At 39.5% G+C, this 20,604-nt stretch overlaps 1 protein-coding gene across 5 annotated transcripts in view; it reads right to left on the bottom strand.

Annotated features, from left to right (window-relative positions):
- The window catches only part of LOC133390183 (SEC14 domain and spectrin repeat-containing protein 1), an 84,287-nt gene that overhangs the window by 52,822 nt on the left and 10,861 nt on the right, over positions 1-20,604 (bottom strand). For all 5 annotated transcript variants that reach the window (XM_061638227.1, XM_061638224.1, XM_061638222.1 and 2 more), the window contains exons 5-7: positions 11,724-11,832; positions 11,374-11,464; positions 5,771-5,884 (exon numbers count right to left, since the gene is read on the bottom strand). In XM_061638227.1, the coding sequence (XP_061494211.1) occupies positions 5,771-5,884; positions 11,374-11,464; positions 11,724-11,832 (314 nt within the window). The remainder of the gene's footprint in view (positions 1-5,770; positions 5,885-11,373; positions 11,465-11,723; positions 11,833-20,604) is intronic.

The raw sequence follows: 20,604 nt of genomic DNA, 5'->3' as shown, positions 1-20,604 counted from the left end.
TAGTGCAAAGATTAAACTTCTTAGAGAATAAAGATAGAACTGGACAGATGGTAGCATAAATAAACAGCATCAATAATTTATACCCGAGGTCTCTAATTTCCCTTTTGGCTTCCAGTGGCCACCCCATGGCACGATTCATGGCTAGCAAGAATGGTGGTGATACCGCTCTAATCAGATTCCCCCAGTGGTTCTAATTCCAAGAGCTTCGTATCAACAGGCAGCTGCAATTTTGCTAATGTTAATGAAATCCTACTGAAGTAGCAAAGGTCTTTATCCTTTGAAGAAATGTGAATTTCATGAAATTATTCCAATTGTCAATTTTGTTAATGACTACACCATCATCAGATAAGCCAAGGATCTTGTTAAAGACAATACCCGTGGGTACTATCCAGTCAAATGCAAACACTTTTAAGTCGTAATAAAATTAATGAAGAGATGTTTAAGCAGGTGCTTATTGATATCAATGGGATTTAAAAGTATTTAACTTTGGTTAGATGATGATGCTCAATATAAAGGAAAATAGAAGCAAGACTGGCTCTTTTCACAGCTATCTGCCAAGATTTATTGGCAGATAGTAATTTATTAATTACTAAAATAATACTAATTTATTTAAAAATAATAAACTCAAGCCTTAACTATAGCTACAATGATTCTACCCTTCTTTTCACCCCAAAAACGTTGCCCAAAACACAGTAAACAATAGTGGATTTTGTTCCTGCCTGTAGCCCAGTGATCCCAAGAGGAAACACACACAGAAATGGTTCTTCACAGAAAAAAATGTTAGAGCACAGAGCATATAATACAAGCACTACCACTACTGCCACTCACATAAGTAATTCTTACACATATTATTGGAAATATTAAAATTTATATATGAAAATTACCAGTACAATATTCATTGTATAGATAGGAATATCAAAGAACACTATACTGTGTTTTCAACAATTAATTTACTGACTAACAATGCTTAATTTTGAATTTTAAACATTTAATTCTTAGTTTTAATCCAACTGTTGACAACAGCACCAACCAGAATTTAACTGCAATTCTATACATGCTTACACAGAAGTTTAACTGAATTCCCAAGTCCATCCCATCAAGCAGATATGCATATGGTGCACTTTGAAGAGTTTCTTCATAGTTACCAACTAAACATAAGATACTTGCAGTTTTCTTAAGTAGTGTTTGGAGTTGCTGAAATGCTGCTTCTTCCCATACTGTTATGGTAATATGGGAAATCTTGGACAAGGATGGATCTCTTACTGCAGCTCTTTTCCACACCAGTGTCAACCCTCTAGAAACTGGGCTAAACTAGTATAGGAAGGAGCTGAAAAACGGGCTAACCCCCCATGATCCAAAGCTTCACATGTCACCAACCAACACAGAAAGCAGAGGTACCTTTTCAGTTCCTACATTGTGGGAGTAGCATAAGAACCCAGCCTAAGACTGCGAAACCAATCTATCAAATTCCTCCCTGGCAGCTTTCAAGTTTAGTTCCTCTTTCTAGTATTGCAGTACTACAGATATAAAAAGTCACCCTTTCCAATTCTGCAAACAGTTGAAAGTAGTAGTAAAATTTTACTTAGCATATCTAGATGAACTATCCATAAGACTGATGACACATGAATTTTTTTAAAAAAAATCTTATACTCAGAATGCCCTTTCAAATTAGTGGTTTCCTTTCCCTCCATTTATGTTCCCCTTGACATTTTGAAGAAAATATTGATGTGCCCTGGCTGGACAAAGCCTGCCAAATTATCTTGTAAAAGGGAGTGAGTTCCGGCACAGCTCTTAGTTATTATGCCATTCATATACCTCATTTGCCAAATATCTACTACGTCTGCATCAGCCAAAAAAGTATGTGTTGTATCCAACAGTGACTTTTCAATAGCAACCCCATCAGGAGGCTGGTAAGCAGCCTAGGCGGGGAAGCAGCTTTGCTCCAGGCCAGGGGGGTGGAAGGCCGGTAAGTGGCTGAGGCAGGGCAAGGGTTGTGGCGGCCTGGGCAGGCGGAAGGCAGGTAAGGTTTAGGGGTGCCTGATGTGTGTGTGTTGGGGGATGGAGGGTTGGCGAGCAAAGCAAGCAGGGAGGCTCTGCCCCCCTAGTCTACGAATAAAATTCTATTAACTAGACTAAATAGAAATAAGTTAAAATTCATTTATTGTATTCTTAAAGCATTTCTGCTTCCTTGACTATGTCTCTAGATTCCAAATCTAAATCTTTTAAAACACATTCTACTATACTCATGAGACGGAAAACAGGTCAGATCTCTTGCCTTCGCATAGTTTTGATTTTCAAAGTGCTAATTTGACAGTTTATATCTGAAGTCATATTTAAAAATACAACTAAGAGGAATGTATCAAAATAATCAAGAGGCAATTTTGCAGTAACCAAGCATGTTATAAGAAAAAAATCCAATGTTATTGAATGTTCTACTTTCCCTTTGTTTCTTGGACAATCTCTATCTCCCCTGCTCGAAAAGCAAACCAGTGGAAACAGGGAGAATTGGGATTCCAACTGACAGCAATTCACTTTCATAAATTAACACTTTAAGATTGCAGTCCTACACACACTTAGCTGGGAATAAGGCTCAATTCCATGGGACTTACTTCTGAGTGGACATTTGTTTATTGCAACAGAAAAACTGGATACTTTTGTACTAGAATGACATGAAATGCATTCCCTCAACAAGCTTATCTATAAAAACACCACAAAGTCAGTTCTTGTGTAGCATTCTTTTGTTTCTTTATGCCATAGCCACAAGTTCTCACACCTTGCCCATGAAAATCTCTCACTGTGAACATATCACAGGTACTAGCCATTTAAATAGCTAGGCCATTTGAAACATTCTCATGAAAAACACACACACCAATTAGTTCTCTAGTTTCCTGTTGCATTTTCAACTGACTATAGTGTAACTCAATTACTGAAACCAACACATGCAAATTTCAGTGCAGTAATTTTCTATAATTTAAATTTACAGGGTTATGTTCATAATTGAGGTTCAGCTATAGCAGCAGAAATTATCCACATGGCCACCACAAGATTCTTAATTAAATGCCTCTGTATCCCAAATATAATTAAATACATTTTTATGATTAAATGACTGATACTGAGTCAGTCCTTCAAGTCAAATAATAAAAACTGCCCATATATCTGAAAGTGCTAGAATCTGGGTATTAACCCAGGCTCATTAGTACTTCAGATTTTTACTTTAGGCATTCTGTTAAATATGTCTGGAAAGTTGTCAGTGCCAAGTCATAGAGCATTGATCAGTCACGTGGGAAACTTTTTATCAGAAGTAGATTTCAAACTACAGAAGCTTGCCTTTTTTACAATTCTTACAGGTAAAACAAGGGTCAAGGTGGCATGGGCTAAACCACTATGAAACAACTTCAGAATATGTATTTCACTACGGCAAGGGTAGCTAACGTGGTGCCTTCCAGATGTTGTCAGACCCAATTCAGTGGTTCAGAAAGCAGCCTAATTAGGTTTGGTCTGAATCCCGATTTGGAAAAATGAAGCTGTATTGTGAATTTTATTAATTTGATTTCTTGCCCATGCTTCACCATAAGGTGTCTGGTTGGGTTACAGCAATTTAAAATTCAGTATTAAAAACAGTTTAAAACAAATCACAGTCATAGGAATAGTTTGGGTCCTGAAAATACATATTACGGTTTTCAAAAGGCCAAGGTATGCCTCCCCACTATTATGGATTACATTTTGAAAAGGCTATGACTTTTTCTCATTATTTTTCTTTATATTTATTATTCTTTTTGACACAATTGGATGAAATTTACAGGTAACCCCTTGTGAGTGGGCAAGACCTGCCAATTGAAAGGCAAACAGGTCCAGGGGATCTTCTGCTAAACACCTTTAAAAAGGAAGAATCTATGGCCATGAACACACTAGTTGCCAGGAAAGGGTTCCATTAGCCATACCTGGAGGGGGGACAGGTTGATCTGCTGATCAGTTGCAAAATCTCTTTAAAGTTGAATTTTAAAAAATACATTCAAGCTGCTCCCACCAGATTTTACAGTAAAAGGCGCAAGGTTTGACTAGCATCGTGTACTCCTGTTTTCAGAGCAGAGGTGGAGACACCCTGGAACCGGTAGAACAGTGAGCATGTTTCTACCCTAAAATCTGGGGGAGGGGGCGCATAACTGTTTCAGATTTGCTAGCCCCTTCTAAGAGGATGCATCATGTCAAATGTCAGAAGGGTAACTGCAACCGTTATTCTGCAAAGACAGGATCTGTAACCTATTTGGGGCAGTTAAAAAAAAGGGATTCATTTTATTTCAGTTACTGTTCTGTGGGCAATTTGTATGAAAAGAACACAGAAGAGATGGGTGCCGCTAGGCTAGAAACCTGCAAATTTACAGACAAATAGTTCCAGGGGCTTTTGTGCTTGGTGTCTTTAAAGTTGGGTGGTGGCGGTGGTGGGAGAAGAGAGACAACTAGAAGGGACTCAATATCCTCCCTGTGGTTTTGTGTGGAAACAATTTTTGCATCCATAGTAGACGTACCCCTAAGAAAGTGGCCTGCAAAACTTCAGAAGACTGAGTGCAGGGGCCAGGGAGTGTGATGAAAAAAATATGCTTCACACTTGGGTGCTGCTCAGTTGGCACTAAAAGTCAAAGAAACAAAATGCAAACCTGATTTGACAGGAGTGGCTCTTTGAAAATGTGGCAGAGAGACAGAAAGACTTTAATGTCCAAACTTTTCCAAGCACTACAAACGGAAGTAGCAAAGAGCATAGAACACATAAGAACAAGCATACGTTATCTCAACATCCCTTCCCCAAAGTTCTGTGATTGGAGAGCCTTGGTAAAATCCATTCCCTCTGATTAGAAGTGTGGCAGGTTTTGCAAGACCTCTGTACATATGAGTTTTTGGTTTATTACTTTGTTGTAATTGGTTTTAGCGTCTTATTATTGCTGTAAGTAGCTTTAGGTTGCTTTTGCAAGGAAATAATAGCAACAGCTAGACTTGTTAGTCAAAAAGAACTTCCCCATTGCTTCTCCCCATCCTGGCATTTTCTTTTTTGGGAAGATCTGAGATAAAGTTTTGCTTTTAGCAGACAAAGTCTGCATACTATTTTAAGCATCTGAATCCCTCAAACTGCTTTGGAGGTCCCACTTTGGTTAAGATTATGGGAGAGAAATCCTGCTTTGGCTCTGATAAAAGCTGAATCTGTCCAAAGTGGGCACACTTCAGTTCTTGAGTCATTCAATATTTTGCACACCCTTACTTCACACTGCACAGTGTTGTTCTTTCACTATCAGATGAGTAGGAAGGAACAAGAAAAGGAAGGGAAGGGGGGAGCAGAAGGATTTGTGAAGTGAACAAAGTAGAGTATATGCGATTTGACCCCTAATAACTTATACATAGCTAAAATAGACTGCAATTCAGACAAACAAAAAATAATCTTTAAAAAAATCTGAGTGTCTATCATATCGGCTAACAGAAATCAGTTAAATTCATGGCAGTGAAGTCTCATCTTTCAAGTGATGATGTTCTCTAGAAACAGAAAATGTTCTGCAGATCTTGAGACAAGGAGCTAAGGATCAGACTAAATCCACTTACTAACCAATATGCCATAGTACTGCAAACTGATTGCAATGATTTTTGTTGTAACATCCAATGAATCATTCAGCAATTGCTTTATATATTAGTGTTTGTTAGGAGTTACCAATTTTTATTTATTGCATGCAGTTGTAGGCTAACTCTGGTGTTCAGGCCTGACAAATGAAAAAACAAACACACATACCTCAAATCCAAGTCTATCTTTCTCTTTCCAAAAGCAAAAATGTGTAACCTTCTTGTCCCAGAATTCATCTGGTTTTACTACACAGACAAGTGATACCTCTGCTGGAACAACATTCTAAGAAGATGAAAGATACAAAATTAAAACCATCATCAACTACAGAACATCATGTTTCTATTTATGCTACAGTTGGCTAAAAATCTTAATGTAATACAATACTTTGCTTACTATACGGTAATCTAGGTTGACGGACAATTTCAATGCTCTTTCTAGCACTTCAACAACAAAAACAGTGGTGGACAACGAAACTGGCACTTATCAGTTTGTTCCTCAGAAGAGTTTAAAATCTACAGGCAACAATCAGTGAGCGAGTCAGACTCCACGGACCACTGGACAGACTAAAGAACGTAAATATACCACTTCTGCACTCATTTTTGCACCCATTTCGACTGATTCCAGAGACACTGGGCCAGGCTCCATAGCTGATTTTCCTGACCCCAATGCAGCTCAATTAAAATAATCATATTGGGAATGGAAGGCATCTGTCCATGTTTGTGATGTCCTTCAGAGACAGAATAGATTTGCAAACCAGACTGGGACACCACTACTCCCCATTTCTTTATCTTGAACACTAGATCCGCATCTCCTGTTGTACAAAGAAAGCCCTGAATTGGCTAAACTCAATCCATCCACATTTGTAGATCAGCTAAATAAGTTGTATTCACAGTGAATATTATTTTTAACATTGATATTATTTACTATTCACCAATGCGAACCAAACACATTCTCATATTAATATAATCTAAGTTTTGATAATAAAATAGCAACTGTTCGTATTTGACATATTTCTATTAGATGTGCCTACAGTTATTTCTCTTTGATGATAGTACACTACATTTAATAAAAATTGTTGCAAAAGTTGCAATGTATGTTCAGGGCAGGTTCTAAAGGGCGGCCAGGTGGGGCACTGGCCCCTGGAGCTACAGGGGCCCCTCCACTCCCCTTCCGCGATCTGCGGAAGCAGGACAGGAGCTTCCGAGCCGCCCACCATTTCCCTGGTTCACCTACTGTCGGAAGGCAGAGCTGGGGTCCCAATCCCGGGGAGCTGGATCCCGGAGAGTTGGGAGAAGAGTATTCGGATGGATGGCAGAGGGAAGGGGGAGGAACTTCCCCCCTTTGGAGCGAAGACGAAACAGAGGAACTGCCAGTGATAAGGTCGCTTAGCGACGGGGAGCCTGAGCCCTCCCTTGAAATTCTCACGCCTCCCCCTCTTTCAGGCTCAGAGCAAGAGGGGAAAGAGGGAGGGCTGCTCACAGCCGAAAAGCGGGGAGGCAGTTTACCATCAGCCCCTCCCCTATCCCCCATCCTGGAATCGGAAACTTCAGAAGAGGAGGGGGTGATGCTTCCCCCCTCACCGCGCACACGCAGACAGCTGAAAAGACAGGAGAGAAGGGGGGGAAGGCGGGCAGTACCTGAGGGGCAGTTAAGGAGGACCGTTTGGCCCCTTCTTAAAGAACAGGCGGGAAGAAGTCCCTTGCTCTGTCAACTTTCTCCCAATGCCGCAGGACCTGTATCCCTGTATTGCTTCATGAGAAAACGCAGTCTTTGTTTGGACATTACCCTAATAAAACACGAATTAACTACAGCCGTTGGTCTGGTTCCTGAGTCACATCCTGGGCCTGACACCTACCTTTCTCTCCGCTGTTTTTTGCGGTATGCCATCAATCAAGATGGTGGCCAAGGTTTCCCTAAGGGGCTGAAGCCTCTGCCACCATCTTGGTTGATGGCACGCATGTGTGTTACACACGAGCATTGCTGCCATCAACCAAGATGGCGGCAGAGGCTTCAGTCCCTTAGGGAAACCTAGGCCGCCATCTTGATTGATGGCAAACCTGCATGCGCAGTGCAAGCAGTCGCAAAAAACAGCGGAGAGAAAGGTAGGTCAAGTGGGGGGATGGCGGGTGGCTCGGAAGCTCCTGTCCTGCGATCCCTCCCATGGCTGCTTCCGCGAATCGAGGAAGGGGAGCAAAGGGGCCCAGGGCAAGCTGGTGCCCAAGGACCCTGGCATGCCTAGGGCCAGCCTATATGTTACCTTGGCATATAATTGATCAAAGTCTTTCATTTACCTGGAATATTTTGTAGAATGTAGCTTTGACTGTCTTTGATAATTGCGAAACTTAGCGATTTAGGAATGTTTAGGCCTGCATCATAATTTTTCTTCTTCAAAAGACAGATTTACTTTAAATATCCTTTCCTTTGAGCATCTTCTTTTTGCACCTTGTTTGCATCCTAGACAGTCTTGTTGATTCAGGTAATTATGATTTAATAGGGCTTCTCAGCTCTGCATTAATAGTTTAGAACTGTAATAACAGCAACTGTATTAAGAACATAAGAACATAAGAAGAGCCTGCTGGATTAGGCCAGTGGCGCATCTAGTCCAGCATCCTGTTCTCACAGTGGCCAACCAGGTGCCTGGGGGAAGCCCGCAAGCAGGACCCGAGTGCAAGAACACTCTCCCCTTCTGAGGCTTCCGGCAACTGGTTTTCAGAAGCATGCTGCCTCTGACTAGGGTGGCACAGCACAGCCATCATGGCTAGTAGCCATTGATAGCCCTGTCCTCCATGAATTTGTCTAATCTTCTTTTAAAGCCATCCAAGCTGGTGGCCATTACTGCATCTTGTGGGAGCAAATTCCATAGTTTAACTATGCGCTGAGTAAAGAAGTACTTCCTTCTGTCTGTCCTGAATCTTCCAACATTCAGCTTCTTTGGATATCCACGAGTTCTAGTATTATGAGAGAGGGAGAAGAACTTTTCTCTATCCACTTTCTCAATGCCATGCATAATTTTATACACTTCTATCATGTCTCCTCTGACCCGCCTTTTCTCTAAACTAAAAAGCCCCAAATGCTGCAACCTTTCCTCGTAAGGGAGTCGCTCCATCCCCTTGATCATTCTGGTTGCCCTCTTCTGAACCTTTTCCAACTCTATAATATGCTTTTTGAGATGAGGCGACCAGAACTGTACACAGTATTCCAAATGCGGCCGCACCATAGATTTATACAACGGCATTATGATATCGGCTGTTTTATTTTCAATACCTTTCCTAATTATTGCTAGCATGGAATTTGCCTTTTTCACAGCTGCCGCACACTGGGTCAACATTTTCATTGTGCTGTCCACTACAACCCCAAGGTCTCTCTCCTGGTCGGTCACTGCCAGTTCAGACCCCATGAGCGTATATGTGAAATTAAGATTTTTTGCTCCAATATGCATAATTTTACACTTGTTTATATTGAATTGCATTTGCCATTCTTCCGCCCATTCACTATTTTATAATGCTTCTATGTTATTGATTAATTTCATTTATTTTATTTTCTGTAATGTTCAAATTCTGTGAAGTAAAGGAAATATATTTGCCAAATTTACTTGCCTAATACTCATCCCTGAACCTTAAATTTCTGTGTGCTAATATGGAGGGGGGGTCAACTCCTTAACATGGCATCTGTGCAGAGAGAGTTAAGGTGTAGCTTAACTGCTGGACTCAGTGTCTGCTGTATAGAAACCACACTTAAGAGTTTCACTCTGAATAAAGCAAGCCTGCCATAGACTGATAAGATGTTGGGACCATTAAAATTAGTTTTAAGCAACCTGAAACACACACTAACAATGCAATCCTATACACTCAGGAGTAAGATCCACTGAGCTCAATTGGACTTATTCCCAGCCTATGTATGTATGCTCAATATCAGAGTATGATAAATATATCTTTTAATAAAGAGGCCAGAGCCTTCAAACTTATTTCATTTAAGTAACAACCATAAAATGCTTTGCTTCACATGGTAGATAACATGGTAAGGTCAGCCTTTTTTCACACTGTTTAGATTCTATATTCCACCCATGTAACAGGATAGCCTTTCCTCACAAATGAGAACAGTTTAAAAGTGCTCATGGTTCACAGTTGTTTCCCCTGCCTGTCAAGTTGCTTCACAATTTTGTGAAAACACACATATTAAATAGACAGACAGCAAGAACAAAGTGCTTTTTATTCAATGAACTTGACAGAACACATCCTGTAAAAGAGCATTCAAACAGAACTAAAAAGGAAGAAAGTAATACACCTTGTCACTTGACAAAAATGGTTTGGGGTCAAAATGTCAAACCTCATTAAGTCAATATCTATTAAAGATTTTCATAAAGCCAAGAGGGAAAGTGCCCACTTTGGGCTCTTTAGAAATAGCAACTTTAAAGTAGAGGACAGTTCATGCAAGGACAATAAATAATAGGCAATTGTTGCAGTAGATTTCAAATGCAGCCTCTTCCCAATTTTATGTATGTTTATTTAAATAATTATAAACAGGACTTTCATAGAAAATTTTTGTGGCATGCAACATGGAAACATAATTCTACAATAACACCAACAAAAACATTGGTGACATGCCAATAAAAGTGGTTGGTAAAATAAAAAAAACATGTTCCAAAGTCCTGTCTGAACAGTACTGTGTGTCTGAAGACATCTAAACAGAGATGACTCCTGCCAGACTTCTATTGGGAAGAGGTTTGATCCCTGGTAAAGGTTGACAAAAGCTCATGGAGGACCACCAAGTAACTAAATTTAGTTGTTCAGGTCTTTATTTCTCCCCATTTTGATTTTTAAGAACCCCTCTTTCCCATCTGTTTCCCCAAAAATATGAAACACTACTTTCCTGTACTAGAGGAAGAAAAATTGCAAAAATTGCAGAAAAGAAATAACACTGACTTGAGATAATAAACATCAAAATCCAATCCCTTTTCTATATAGTTTGTACCATTAGAGGCAATTTTAAGATTTCTAGGGATGCTTACAAACTACCTCATCCTTGCTACAGCCTCTACTGAAACTGAGAAGTGTGGATGATCACTGAAAGATCTACGCATCAATAAGCTTCAACACTCTATCGACTCTCATTTTCTATAGAACACTTTCTCATGAGAAGCAAGCAATATAACTTCCTTGTATCTACTGTTCTTTATTGGGTGCACCCTTCCAAGCACGCAAGACAACTCTGATCTCTGAGAAAGTAGTGACTATCAGTTCTCCAGGGAATCTAAATGCCTTTAATAAAAAAATCCCAAACTACAAACATGCTGGCCTAGTTATGAGGCTCAGACAGTGACAAGCCATGGTTTTTCATTATGTGCTCATGCTGTGGACAGCTTCAGGATCACACAATTCCTCTTTCACACATGAGAGATGAGAAGTATCCTTTTAATTTATTCATAAACCGGAACAGAAAGGAAAGCGATTTGTTACAGTTTCCACAAATCATGGTTTCCTGCACTTAGACAAAATAGAAAACTAATAATCTTTGCATTTGCAATTTGCAACTTATCAATCCCTTCCCTTGTATGTGAAGGACAGAGCATGTGAGCCGAAGACTCGCTTCAGCTTCTACAAATAACAACCAATCATGATTTGTTATGCGTTTATAAACATACTCCACACTGTAAACCTATAAAATTATGTATGGCCTACTTCCCCAGAAAGTAAGCACCATGGTGGCCTAAAATATAGATTGATTAATCTCCACAGATCTTAATTCACTACAAATTCATGAAAACATCTTACCTGTAGCATTAACACAACAGTCTTGACAACATTCCATTGCGATTTTCTACCATCCACTATAACAGTAAATCCTCTAGCTTTACACTTTTCACTGCAAAAAAGGACAGATATTCAAAATATAATATAGTGGTATCACAACATCTATAATTCTCTCTTTACTTGCTTAAGCATTATCAGTAGCGCACCCAAGAACATAAAAAGCATTTCATTGTTCTTTCTAAGAACTTTCCGAACAGTTTTGTATTTAAGTCATATCTCACATAATGAATTAAGACCACCTCAAGAAAATCTAAGGATAGAAACAAAATAAGAATATATAGAGCTTTAAAAGGGCACACCCATAGAGTCACCTTGGAATGCTTAGCAGGTAGTCTAAAGTAACACTCAGCTCATCCATATTTGTTTGTTCAAGGCATAATGGAATTGTCAGAATGAGGCCACTTCTTCGGTCCTTCCCACCTGTAATAAATAAATATAAGTTTTGAACTGAAAAAAATCACCTTTACCCAATAAAATTTGGCATTAAAACTGTGGTGTGTGTTTTTTTGACAGTGAACAACTGTTTTGAAACTTCTTGTATTGAAATTTGATACTACTTGCCCTTTTTTCTAACAAAGATACATTAAAGTGAACAAGACACGGGACTAAAAAAGAAGCTATATGCCAGCATAATCACAAATTTCCAGATCAGGCTTGTTAACTTCAGAAAAAGTTATGTTTAATTTTTCACAGGCATACTGCAGCACAAAACTTAAATTACCAAAAGATCAGCCATCGAAATGATCATTCAAGACATTCTGCTTAGGACATTCATTTTTTTGCACAATTTGGTCATGATAAAATGAACATTCTGCCCTACTTGCTTCAGAAAGCAAGCATGATCACATTACACACTTAGTATTTTTAACTGTAAGCCTTTTTTTAAAAGGTGGCATATATAAGTAATAAAAAAATGATGAAGGTGTGGAAAATCTGTAAAACCACAATAAGTATTTCTTTAGTATAAAATGATAACTAACTACTCAGATTAACAGAAACATCTATTTGAACAGGACAATGTTTGAAAACTGTAGTTTGCATTTAACAAGACTAAGGATTCTAAAGTTATTTGGCATCCCCATACGATAACAAGGTTAACAAAAAAGCCTTTGCAGAAATTACAGGCTGTTTGGGTTGGGGAGGTTACCTAGCTCAGGGATTCCTCAGCTCCTTTGGTCCCAAGGCTACAAAGCTTGTCTGGGGTTGCCCACATTTCCCTGGAGTCATAAAGATCCCCCTTGGGGTGTGCTTACAATTTGTGTGAAAGTCAATATGGTGCAGAATAATAAATTTAGAACTGTTGCCAAAAAAAGTTGCCCCAAAGAATGTTCGCAAATATGTTTTTTAATTGCTGACCCAATCAATCAAGCTAAAAAGAGTTCACCAATCACTATTTAAGCTAATAATAATAATAACAACAACAACAACAACAACAACAACAACAAATATTGAGCTGGGAACATAGTACCGTATATTCCGGCGTATAAGACGACTTTTTAACCCTGGAAAATCTTCTCCAAAGTCGGGGGTCGTCTTATACGCCGGGTGTCGTCTTATTAGGGTTGCCATACTGCCTGGATAGCTGGGTTTTACCCGGATTCTAAGCATGCCACCCGGCACCCGGCTAGCCCCTTAGGTGGCCCGGATTCTCAGCTTTCATTTAAAAAAAAAATTAAGTTTCTAGGTGGTGCGGTTCTCGATATATATATAAAAACGTCAGGCACCCCCCCCCCGGTTAAATCTTTTTTTAAACTACTGTATAGCACTTCGTAGCTTTAACCCCGCCCGTTCAGGATTTCAGCCAATCAGTGAAGTGTTTGTTTGGTGGCAGTGTCTGCAAAACCTCATTGCGAGGCCAGAAAATGGTGGTTTCCCCTCCTGTTTATCTGAAAATCTCATAAATTGGGTAGGTATATACATTTCAGTTTTTCCCCCTGTTGTGTGTAGGAGTCAGATCCTGGGCAGTGTTTTGAAAACCTTCCCAATAGTTGCTTTTGGGGGTAAAAACAGTGCTAATCCCATATGTCCAGAGTAAATCCTATTGAATTCAGTAGGAATTACTTTTGAGTAGACATGATTATGAATGTGCTGAAAATCAATGGGACTTTGGAGTGAATGTAAAAAAGAATTGTGTTTGTGTTCTCTTTCTGCCCCCCCCCCCAGTCCTATTTTAAAGCAAGTAGGCAGGGCTTACTTAGGTATTGCAGTTTTTATTCTGTAGGAAACTAATACTGATTTTTAAAAAACTAATACTGATTTTTCTGCAATGACCAATTGGTTTGACAATAAACTATTATATGGGCTGTATGTATTTATACATCTGCAGTGTGTGCGTGTGCGTGTATGGAGTCTTTCCAACACCCCTGTGAGGTAGGGTTGCAAACCAAGGCAGCTCACAACAAGAAATAAAGCCATTTAAAATCCAATAACCATAAAAACAAGTATAAACAGTTGCAAAACAGTGTAAAGTGGCATGATTCGGAATTTTGGGTTGTGTGAATGAAGTTGCTTATCACTTGAGGTTGCATTTCTGTCCCTGTTTGAGTAAGCCCCATTGAATATGCTGGGACTTGCTTCTGAATAAATAAATTTAGGATTGCACTATAAATATCTTTACAGTTTGTGTAAATAATAAATATATTTGATAGTTATGCTTATATAAATATTTCTTCATTTATCCTATTTTTGGTTTTTGGTTAGGAATCCTGACTGGTTGTGAGATGCTTAGTTTTTTGCCTTATAGGAATCTTGTTGTGGTTGGTATGGTATTACATTTAGGAAAGTGTTACTGCCTTCTGTATTTTTTTTTCCTATTTGCATTTCACTTATCTTTAACCTCACTCCGTTACAGCCATAGAAGCAACAGCAGCATATGCAAGATAATTAACTCCCATTAGTGATAAGAACAAGAATTTATAATTATTATTTCAATTAAAACAAGAGGCTTATCAATACTTTGAAGAGGACCAGATATTTATTTTCTTTCTGAGCCCAGGACTGGGTCTTTCATGATGCCCGGTGTGTGTGTGTGTGGGGGGGGAGCAGGAGAGTAGTCGATAAGACAGACATCCTGGCATTGATAGCAAGGTATGTGTGGGGTTGTTGTACACTTCCAGGCTCAGTTTCATTTTGAGTATGGAGGTGGAACCTGTGTAGATGTGGTTATCAAAGGGAGAAGAAATTTTGAGTTAAGCAAAGCTCTGCTTTTATAAAACCTAAGAAACATACAGTACTTTGAATGTCTGAGTGCCTGCACCAGTGGAATACTGGAGGAACTTGTAAAAGTTGCTGCAACAGTATTTAGAACTGAGCATGTGGTGTGAAAGACTCCTTTTCCTAACATTTTGGCTTGTTTTTCTCTGATTGTGTATTTTTATTGTTTTTACTATATTTGTAAGCTGTGCTGAGCTCTGTTTTTAACAGCAAAACGGCAGGATATAAATTCTCTTAATCAATCAATAAATACTCCATAGTGTTGGAAACTAGAGTCTAGGCATTTAATGTTGCTTTTAAAAAAAAGATTTCTCACATCTTTCCCCAGTTTTTGGTGGTAATTCCTAGGCACAAAAACAAAACAACTGCACAATCCAAATATTAATATTTATAAGTTTATAAGTGACAGTTTTCCTGCTAAGTACCTGCATGTCATAAGCAGGGGTAGTCTTATATGGCGAGTATATCCCAAACTCTATATTTTAACTGGAAAAGTTGGGGGTCATCTTATACGCCCAGTCGTCTTATACGCCGGAATATACGGTATTTGCCAAGACTGGATGCATCATATATCAGCAGGAGAAGACTACAGCCTACTGTATAAGGATCAGTGCTGAGACTGCAAAGGACCAGACTGTCTGTTTGAGATGTATTATACAGCTTATTCAATCTGATAACTTTATAGTCTATGCTCCAATGGCAAATGCAGAAGAGGAGGAATTGGACAGATTTTACGCAGAAGTACAGGAAGAAATTGATCACACACCAAAACAAGATGTGATGATAATCATGGGGGGCTGGAATGCAAAAGTAGGGAATAGAAAAGAACTAGGAATTGTGGGGAGATGGGGCTTAGGAGACAGAAATGAAGCAGGAGAAAGACTTATTGAATTCTGTGAAGCCAATGATTTGTTTCTTGCAAACACATGTTTTGAGCAACCAAAAAGACGACTGTACACATGGACATCACCAGATGGTCAATATAGGAATCAAATTGATTATATAATTGGTAGCAGAAGATGGAGAAGTTCCATACTTTCTACAGAAAGAAGACCAGGAGCAGACTGTGGTACAGATCATGAACTGGTCATATTGAAAATCAGAGTAAAGCTAAAGAAGACCAACAAAGAAATCATAATGCCAAAACACAACTTAAATAACATCCCACAAGCATATAAAGATCAAATAAGGAACAGATTTGAGACTTTAAGCTTAGTTGACAGAGAACCAGAAGAACTATGGACTGAAGTCAGAGACATTATCAGGGAAGAATGCAAGACCTCAATGGAAGACTGAAGAAACTCTTAAAATGGTTGAAAGAGAGAAGCAAAGCAAAAGGAGAAACACGGTTAGAACCTTAAATGAAACTATAGAGTGACTAGTACGTAGGGATAAAGAGAACTATTACAATGGATATTGTATAGAAATAGAAGAGGACAACAAAAAGGGTAGAACTAGAGCCCTATTCCAAAAGATTAGAGAAATTAAAGAGAAATTTAAACCAAGGGTAGGGATGTTGAATAATCGACAGGGGAACACACTGACTGAGATGAAATAAAAGAAAGATGGAAGCAATACACTGAAGAACTCTATAAAAGAGATGGAAAGATGACAGATTCAGTCACAGAGGAACCATCTGATGAAGAACCAGAAATTTTAGAATGCGAAGTAAAAGCTGCTCTTAATATACTTGGAAGAAACAAATCACCAGGAACAGATGGCACACCAATAGAGATCTACAAGCTACTGAGACTGAATCTGTCCAAATTTTGACAAAAGTCTGTCAAGAAATATGGAAAACTAAACAATGGCCCACAGACAAAAAAAGGAGATCCCAGGGAATGTAGTACTGTAATTATCGAACTATTGCCTTATTATCCCATGCAAGTAAGTAATGCTCAAGATTCTACAAGAAAAGCTCTTACCATATATGGAGCGAGAAATGCCAGACGTCCAAGCTGGATTTAGAAAGGGAAGAGGCACCAGAGATCATATCTCAAACATATGTTGGATAATGGGACAGACTAAGGAATTTCAAAAGGAAATCACCCTGTGCTTCATAGATTACAGCAAAACCTTTGATTGTGTAGATCATAAAAAACTATGGAATGCTTTAAAAGAAATGCGAGTGCCACAGCAACTGATTGTCCTGATATGCAACCTATACTCTGGACAAGAAGCTATTGTAAGGACAGAATATGGAGAAACTGATTGGTTCCCAATTGGAAAGGGTGTGAGCCGGGGTGCATTTTATCACCCTGTTTGTATGCAGAACATATCATACAGAAAGGAGGATTGGACCAAGATGAAGGAGGTGTGAAAACTGGAGGGAGAAATATCAATAATTTAAGATATGCAGACAATACCACACTACTAGCAGAAACCAGTAATGATTTGAAAAGAATGCTGATGAAAGTTCAAGAGGAAAGCACAAAAGCAGGATTACAGCTAAACGCAAGAAGACTAAAGTAATGACAACACAAGATTTATGTAACTTGAAAGCTGACAACGAGGACATTGAACTTGTCAGGATTATCAGTACCTGGGCACAGTCATTAACCAAAATGGAGACAATAGTCAAGAAATCAGAAGGAGGCTAGGACTGGGGAGGGCAGCTATGAGAGAACTAGAAAAGGTCCTCAAATGCAAAGATGTATCACTGAATGCTAAAGTCGGGATCATTCAGACCATGGTATTCCCAATCTCTATGCATGGATGTGAAAGTTGGACAGTGAAAAAAGCAGAGAAGAGAAAACACAACTCATCTGAAATGTGGTGTTGGAGGAGAGCTTTGCAGATAGCATGGGTGTTAGAACAAATTAAACCACAACTATCACTAGAAGCTAAAATGATCAAACTGAGGTTATTATACTTTGGACACATCATGAGAAGACATGATTCACTAGAAAAGACAATAATGCTGGGAAAAACAGAAGGAAGTAGAAAAAGAGTAAGGCCAAACAAGAGATGGCTTGATTCCACAAAGGAAGCCACAGACCTGAACTTACAAGATCTGAACAGGGTGGTTCACGACAGATGCTATTGGAAGTCGCTGATTCATAGGGTCACTATAAGTCATAATCAACTTGAATGCACGTAACAACAAGTGTAAGTTCAACTGACACTATCTTGAAGCATGTTTTTGAAAACCTCATTAAGATGTTCTGGAAAGGGCCCAACTCTCCCTTTCAATCCACCTGTCCTGTAAACCCTGTGCACCTTCATCACAGTTCCATCCATGCTATCCTCAGTTATTACCTTGTGTTCCACACTCCCTCATCACTACCACATCCTACCATTTTGAATGCTACTGCATTATCCATTATACAGCAGATAAGGTAGGTCCTTGTCAGCAGGAAGGCCTAAACTGAGGACTTTGTTAGTTTCATGGAACTTGAAAATGTGCAAGATTCTCGCAGGCCCTGCCTCAGAAATCTTCTTTTTAGGTTTTAGCCATATCTTAAACTTTAAAACAGAAGGAAGCATTAGTGCCAACTGCTAGAGGGGGTGAGGACTATCCCATCAGCAGTGAAGAAATCCCTATCCCAACCTTGGAGTTGGAGAAGAAGGAAGACGGAGGTTTGTTCAGCTGCTTGAAGGGGAAGTGCCCATACCACCCACCTCTGGTGACTAAACCACAATGCACCCCACCTGCCTCCCCTGCAGGGAACTGCCTCTAGCTAATTTGCATTGCCTAAGCCTACAGGCTCCCTACCTGCCTTTCCCGCAGGAAAAGGCAGGAAGGCTTTATTTATTAGTGGAAGGATAAGGAACACGTCAGCCACAATTTTTAGCTATCAAAGCGATCCAAAAACTGTAGAACCCTGCATATAATATACGGAGATGGCAAATGTGTAGTGATCAAGAGCTCAAGGTACAACTTATGCATCCCCAGTTCAAAAGTTTTAGCTGCACTATGAACTCACTGGGTAGCCTTAGAGAAGCCACTATCTCTCACCCTATGCCTCCCCCATCTATAACCTAAAGATAACAGTACTGGATATCCTTGGACAACTGTTGTGAAGACTAAGATAATGTATGTGAAACACCATGGCACTTTCAAAAAAGTGCAATGTGAATCCTAACTATTACTATTTTGTTATAAATTGGGTGGTAGAGACACCATGAGCTGACTTTATGCATGAATATTGATAGTGTTTGTGTTGAAAGCAAGAGATCAACACAACATCCTCCAAGTTCAATGCACATTTCCAAGCTTTTTTAAGTGAGCAGAAAAATTAGACATGCAACACTCATTCCAAAGGAGCTTTCACCATCACATTTCAGTGTGTGAGAGACTTTATTCAGAAAATACGTTTTTTTGGGCCTTCCAAATCATACTGCTTCAGAATGCAAGTGAGAAATTGCACCACTGAATGCTTATCATCATCACCACCACAGTAAGAAAAGTTTTTCTGCAGAGAGAAGAATAGTAAATCAGGGAGAAGACAGACTGTTAAACTTCTGATGTCCTAGCTTTCCATGAACACAGAGTTTTGGTGTACAAGATTACACTCTGTGATCCCTACAGACAATCTCAAGTGCTTTAGCCCTGGCCCCAAACTCTTGCTTTTTCAAAACATGTAGATGGGCTCCAGTTTCACATGTGAATAGAAATACTGATAACACACTCGATTTCAACTGGATTTTTGTCCCTAGCTCTATTAATATTTTGCTACACCTAATGAAAGATATGGAAGTCTCTCTTACACCCACTCTTCCAGGATCAAGAAATAATCAGTAACATAATCCCAGTAGCGGAGATGTCCCCATGCTTAAGCTTCCAAATCTGCTCATCATGCAGTGCAGAGAGCTGTCTCTTGCCTCTCCCCACAGAATAGGAATTCAACCAAGAGTAAATGGATAAGGAGGAAGCAGATGAAGGAAGAGGAAATGACTCAGTAATGTTCAGAAGAATAATATTGTATTTATATTTTAACTTCAAGCAGCTGAGCCCACTTAAGGAGAAGGTATTTTCCTTCCTCTTGTTGAACCATTTGCAATATTTTCCTCTTTAATATATATTTGTTGGACAATGGGATAAGAGCCAGACTTTCCCCCTTTCACTGGGTTCTCTTTTGTTTCTGGGAGGTACATGCAGTAAAAAAAGGTTCATATAAGAGTTTAACAACAGAACACTATTTTATAAGAACATCCATCATCAAGACTATTTTAAAAACCTTGCTTATGGCAAAATCAAACATGGCTTTAAAAAGAAAGGAAGATCACCCTGTTAGCCTAGAGTTGGCCAATAACTGACCATGGATCAGTCACATGATGGCACTGTAATTAGCTTGAGATTCAACAGATCCTCAGCCCCTCCTTCTCTCTGCTACCGTGTTTGGGAAGGTTTTAGGCTGATGCTTGTGGGAATCCCATCAGTGGTTCATGCACACGTGCACACACGCACAGCAGAAGATGGAGGTCAGCACTGACAGAGTGATGCTTGTGTCACTCCATCAGTGGCAGGTGGATGGCTTACCTGGTACAGCTAGGCAGGGGGAAATCCCAGCAAGGGAGAGGGGGTTGGATTGCTCTATTACTGGATTGTTCTAGGAAATGGGAAATCCAGATTAAATTGGGGGGGGGAGAATTGCACACTGGCATTTTAATACTAATAACATTGTGTGGATGCTGTCCAAAAATTCCCCTGTATTCATGAAGAGCACTTATCCCACAACAAACACCCGTCTGGAAGCACCTCTAGATCTGGATCATACATAATGGAGTTGTATCCAATGGTGGCTTTTGCTCTCATCCCCTAACTTCTGCAGCCCCTCCCCACAAAAGCTGTTCCTGAGGGTTGGTAGATTATCTAGAAAAGTATGGGATATGTCACCAAGGGCTACAATAGGTAAGGGGAATCAGCGGATACCCCACCTTGCACGAGCAGAAGCACCTTCTACTCGCACAAACCCAACAGTGAATACAACTCAGTGAAAACTCAAAAACACCTTAGCAGGCATTGAAACAGTAGCA

The sequence above is a fragment of the Rhineura floridana genome, chromosome 8 (genome assembly GCF_030035675.1).
Source record: "Rhineura floridana isolate rRhiFlo1 chromosome 8, rRhiFlo1.hap2, whole genome shotgun sequence".
Taxonomy (NCBI): domain Eukaryota; kingdom Metazoa; phylum Chordata; class Lepidosauria; order Squamata; family Rhineuridae; genus Rhineura; species Rhineura floridana.
Note: the sequence above shows the minus strand (reverse complement) of the source record. Positions and strands in the feature narration are given on the sequence as shown.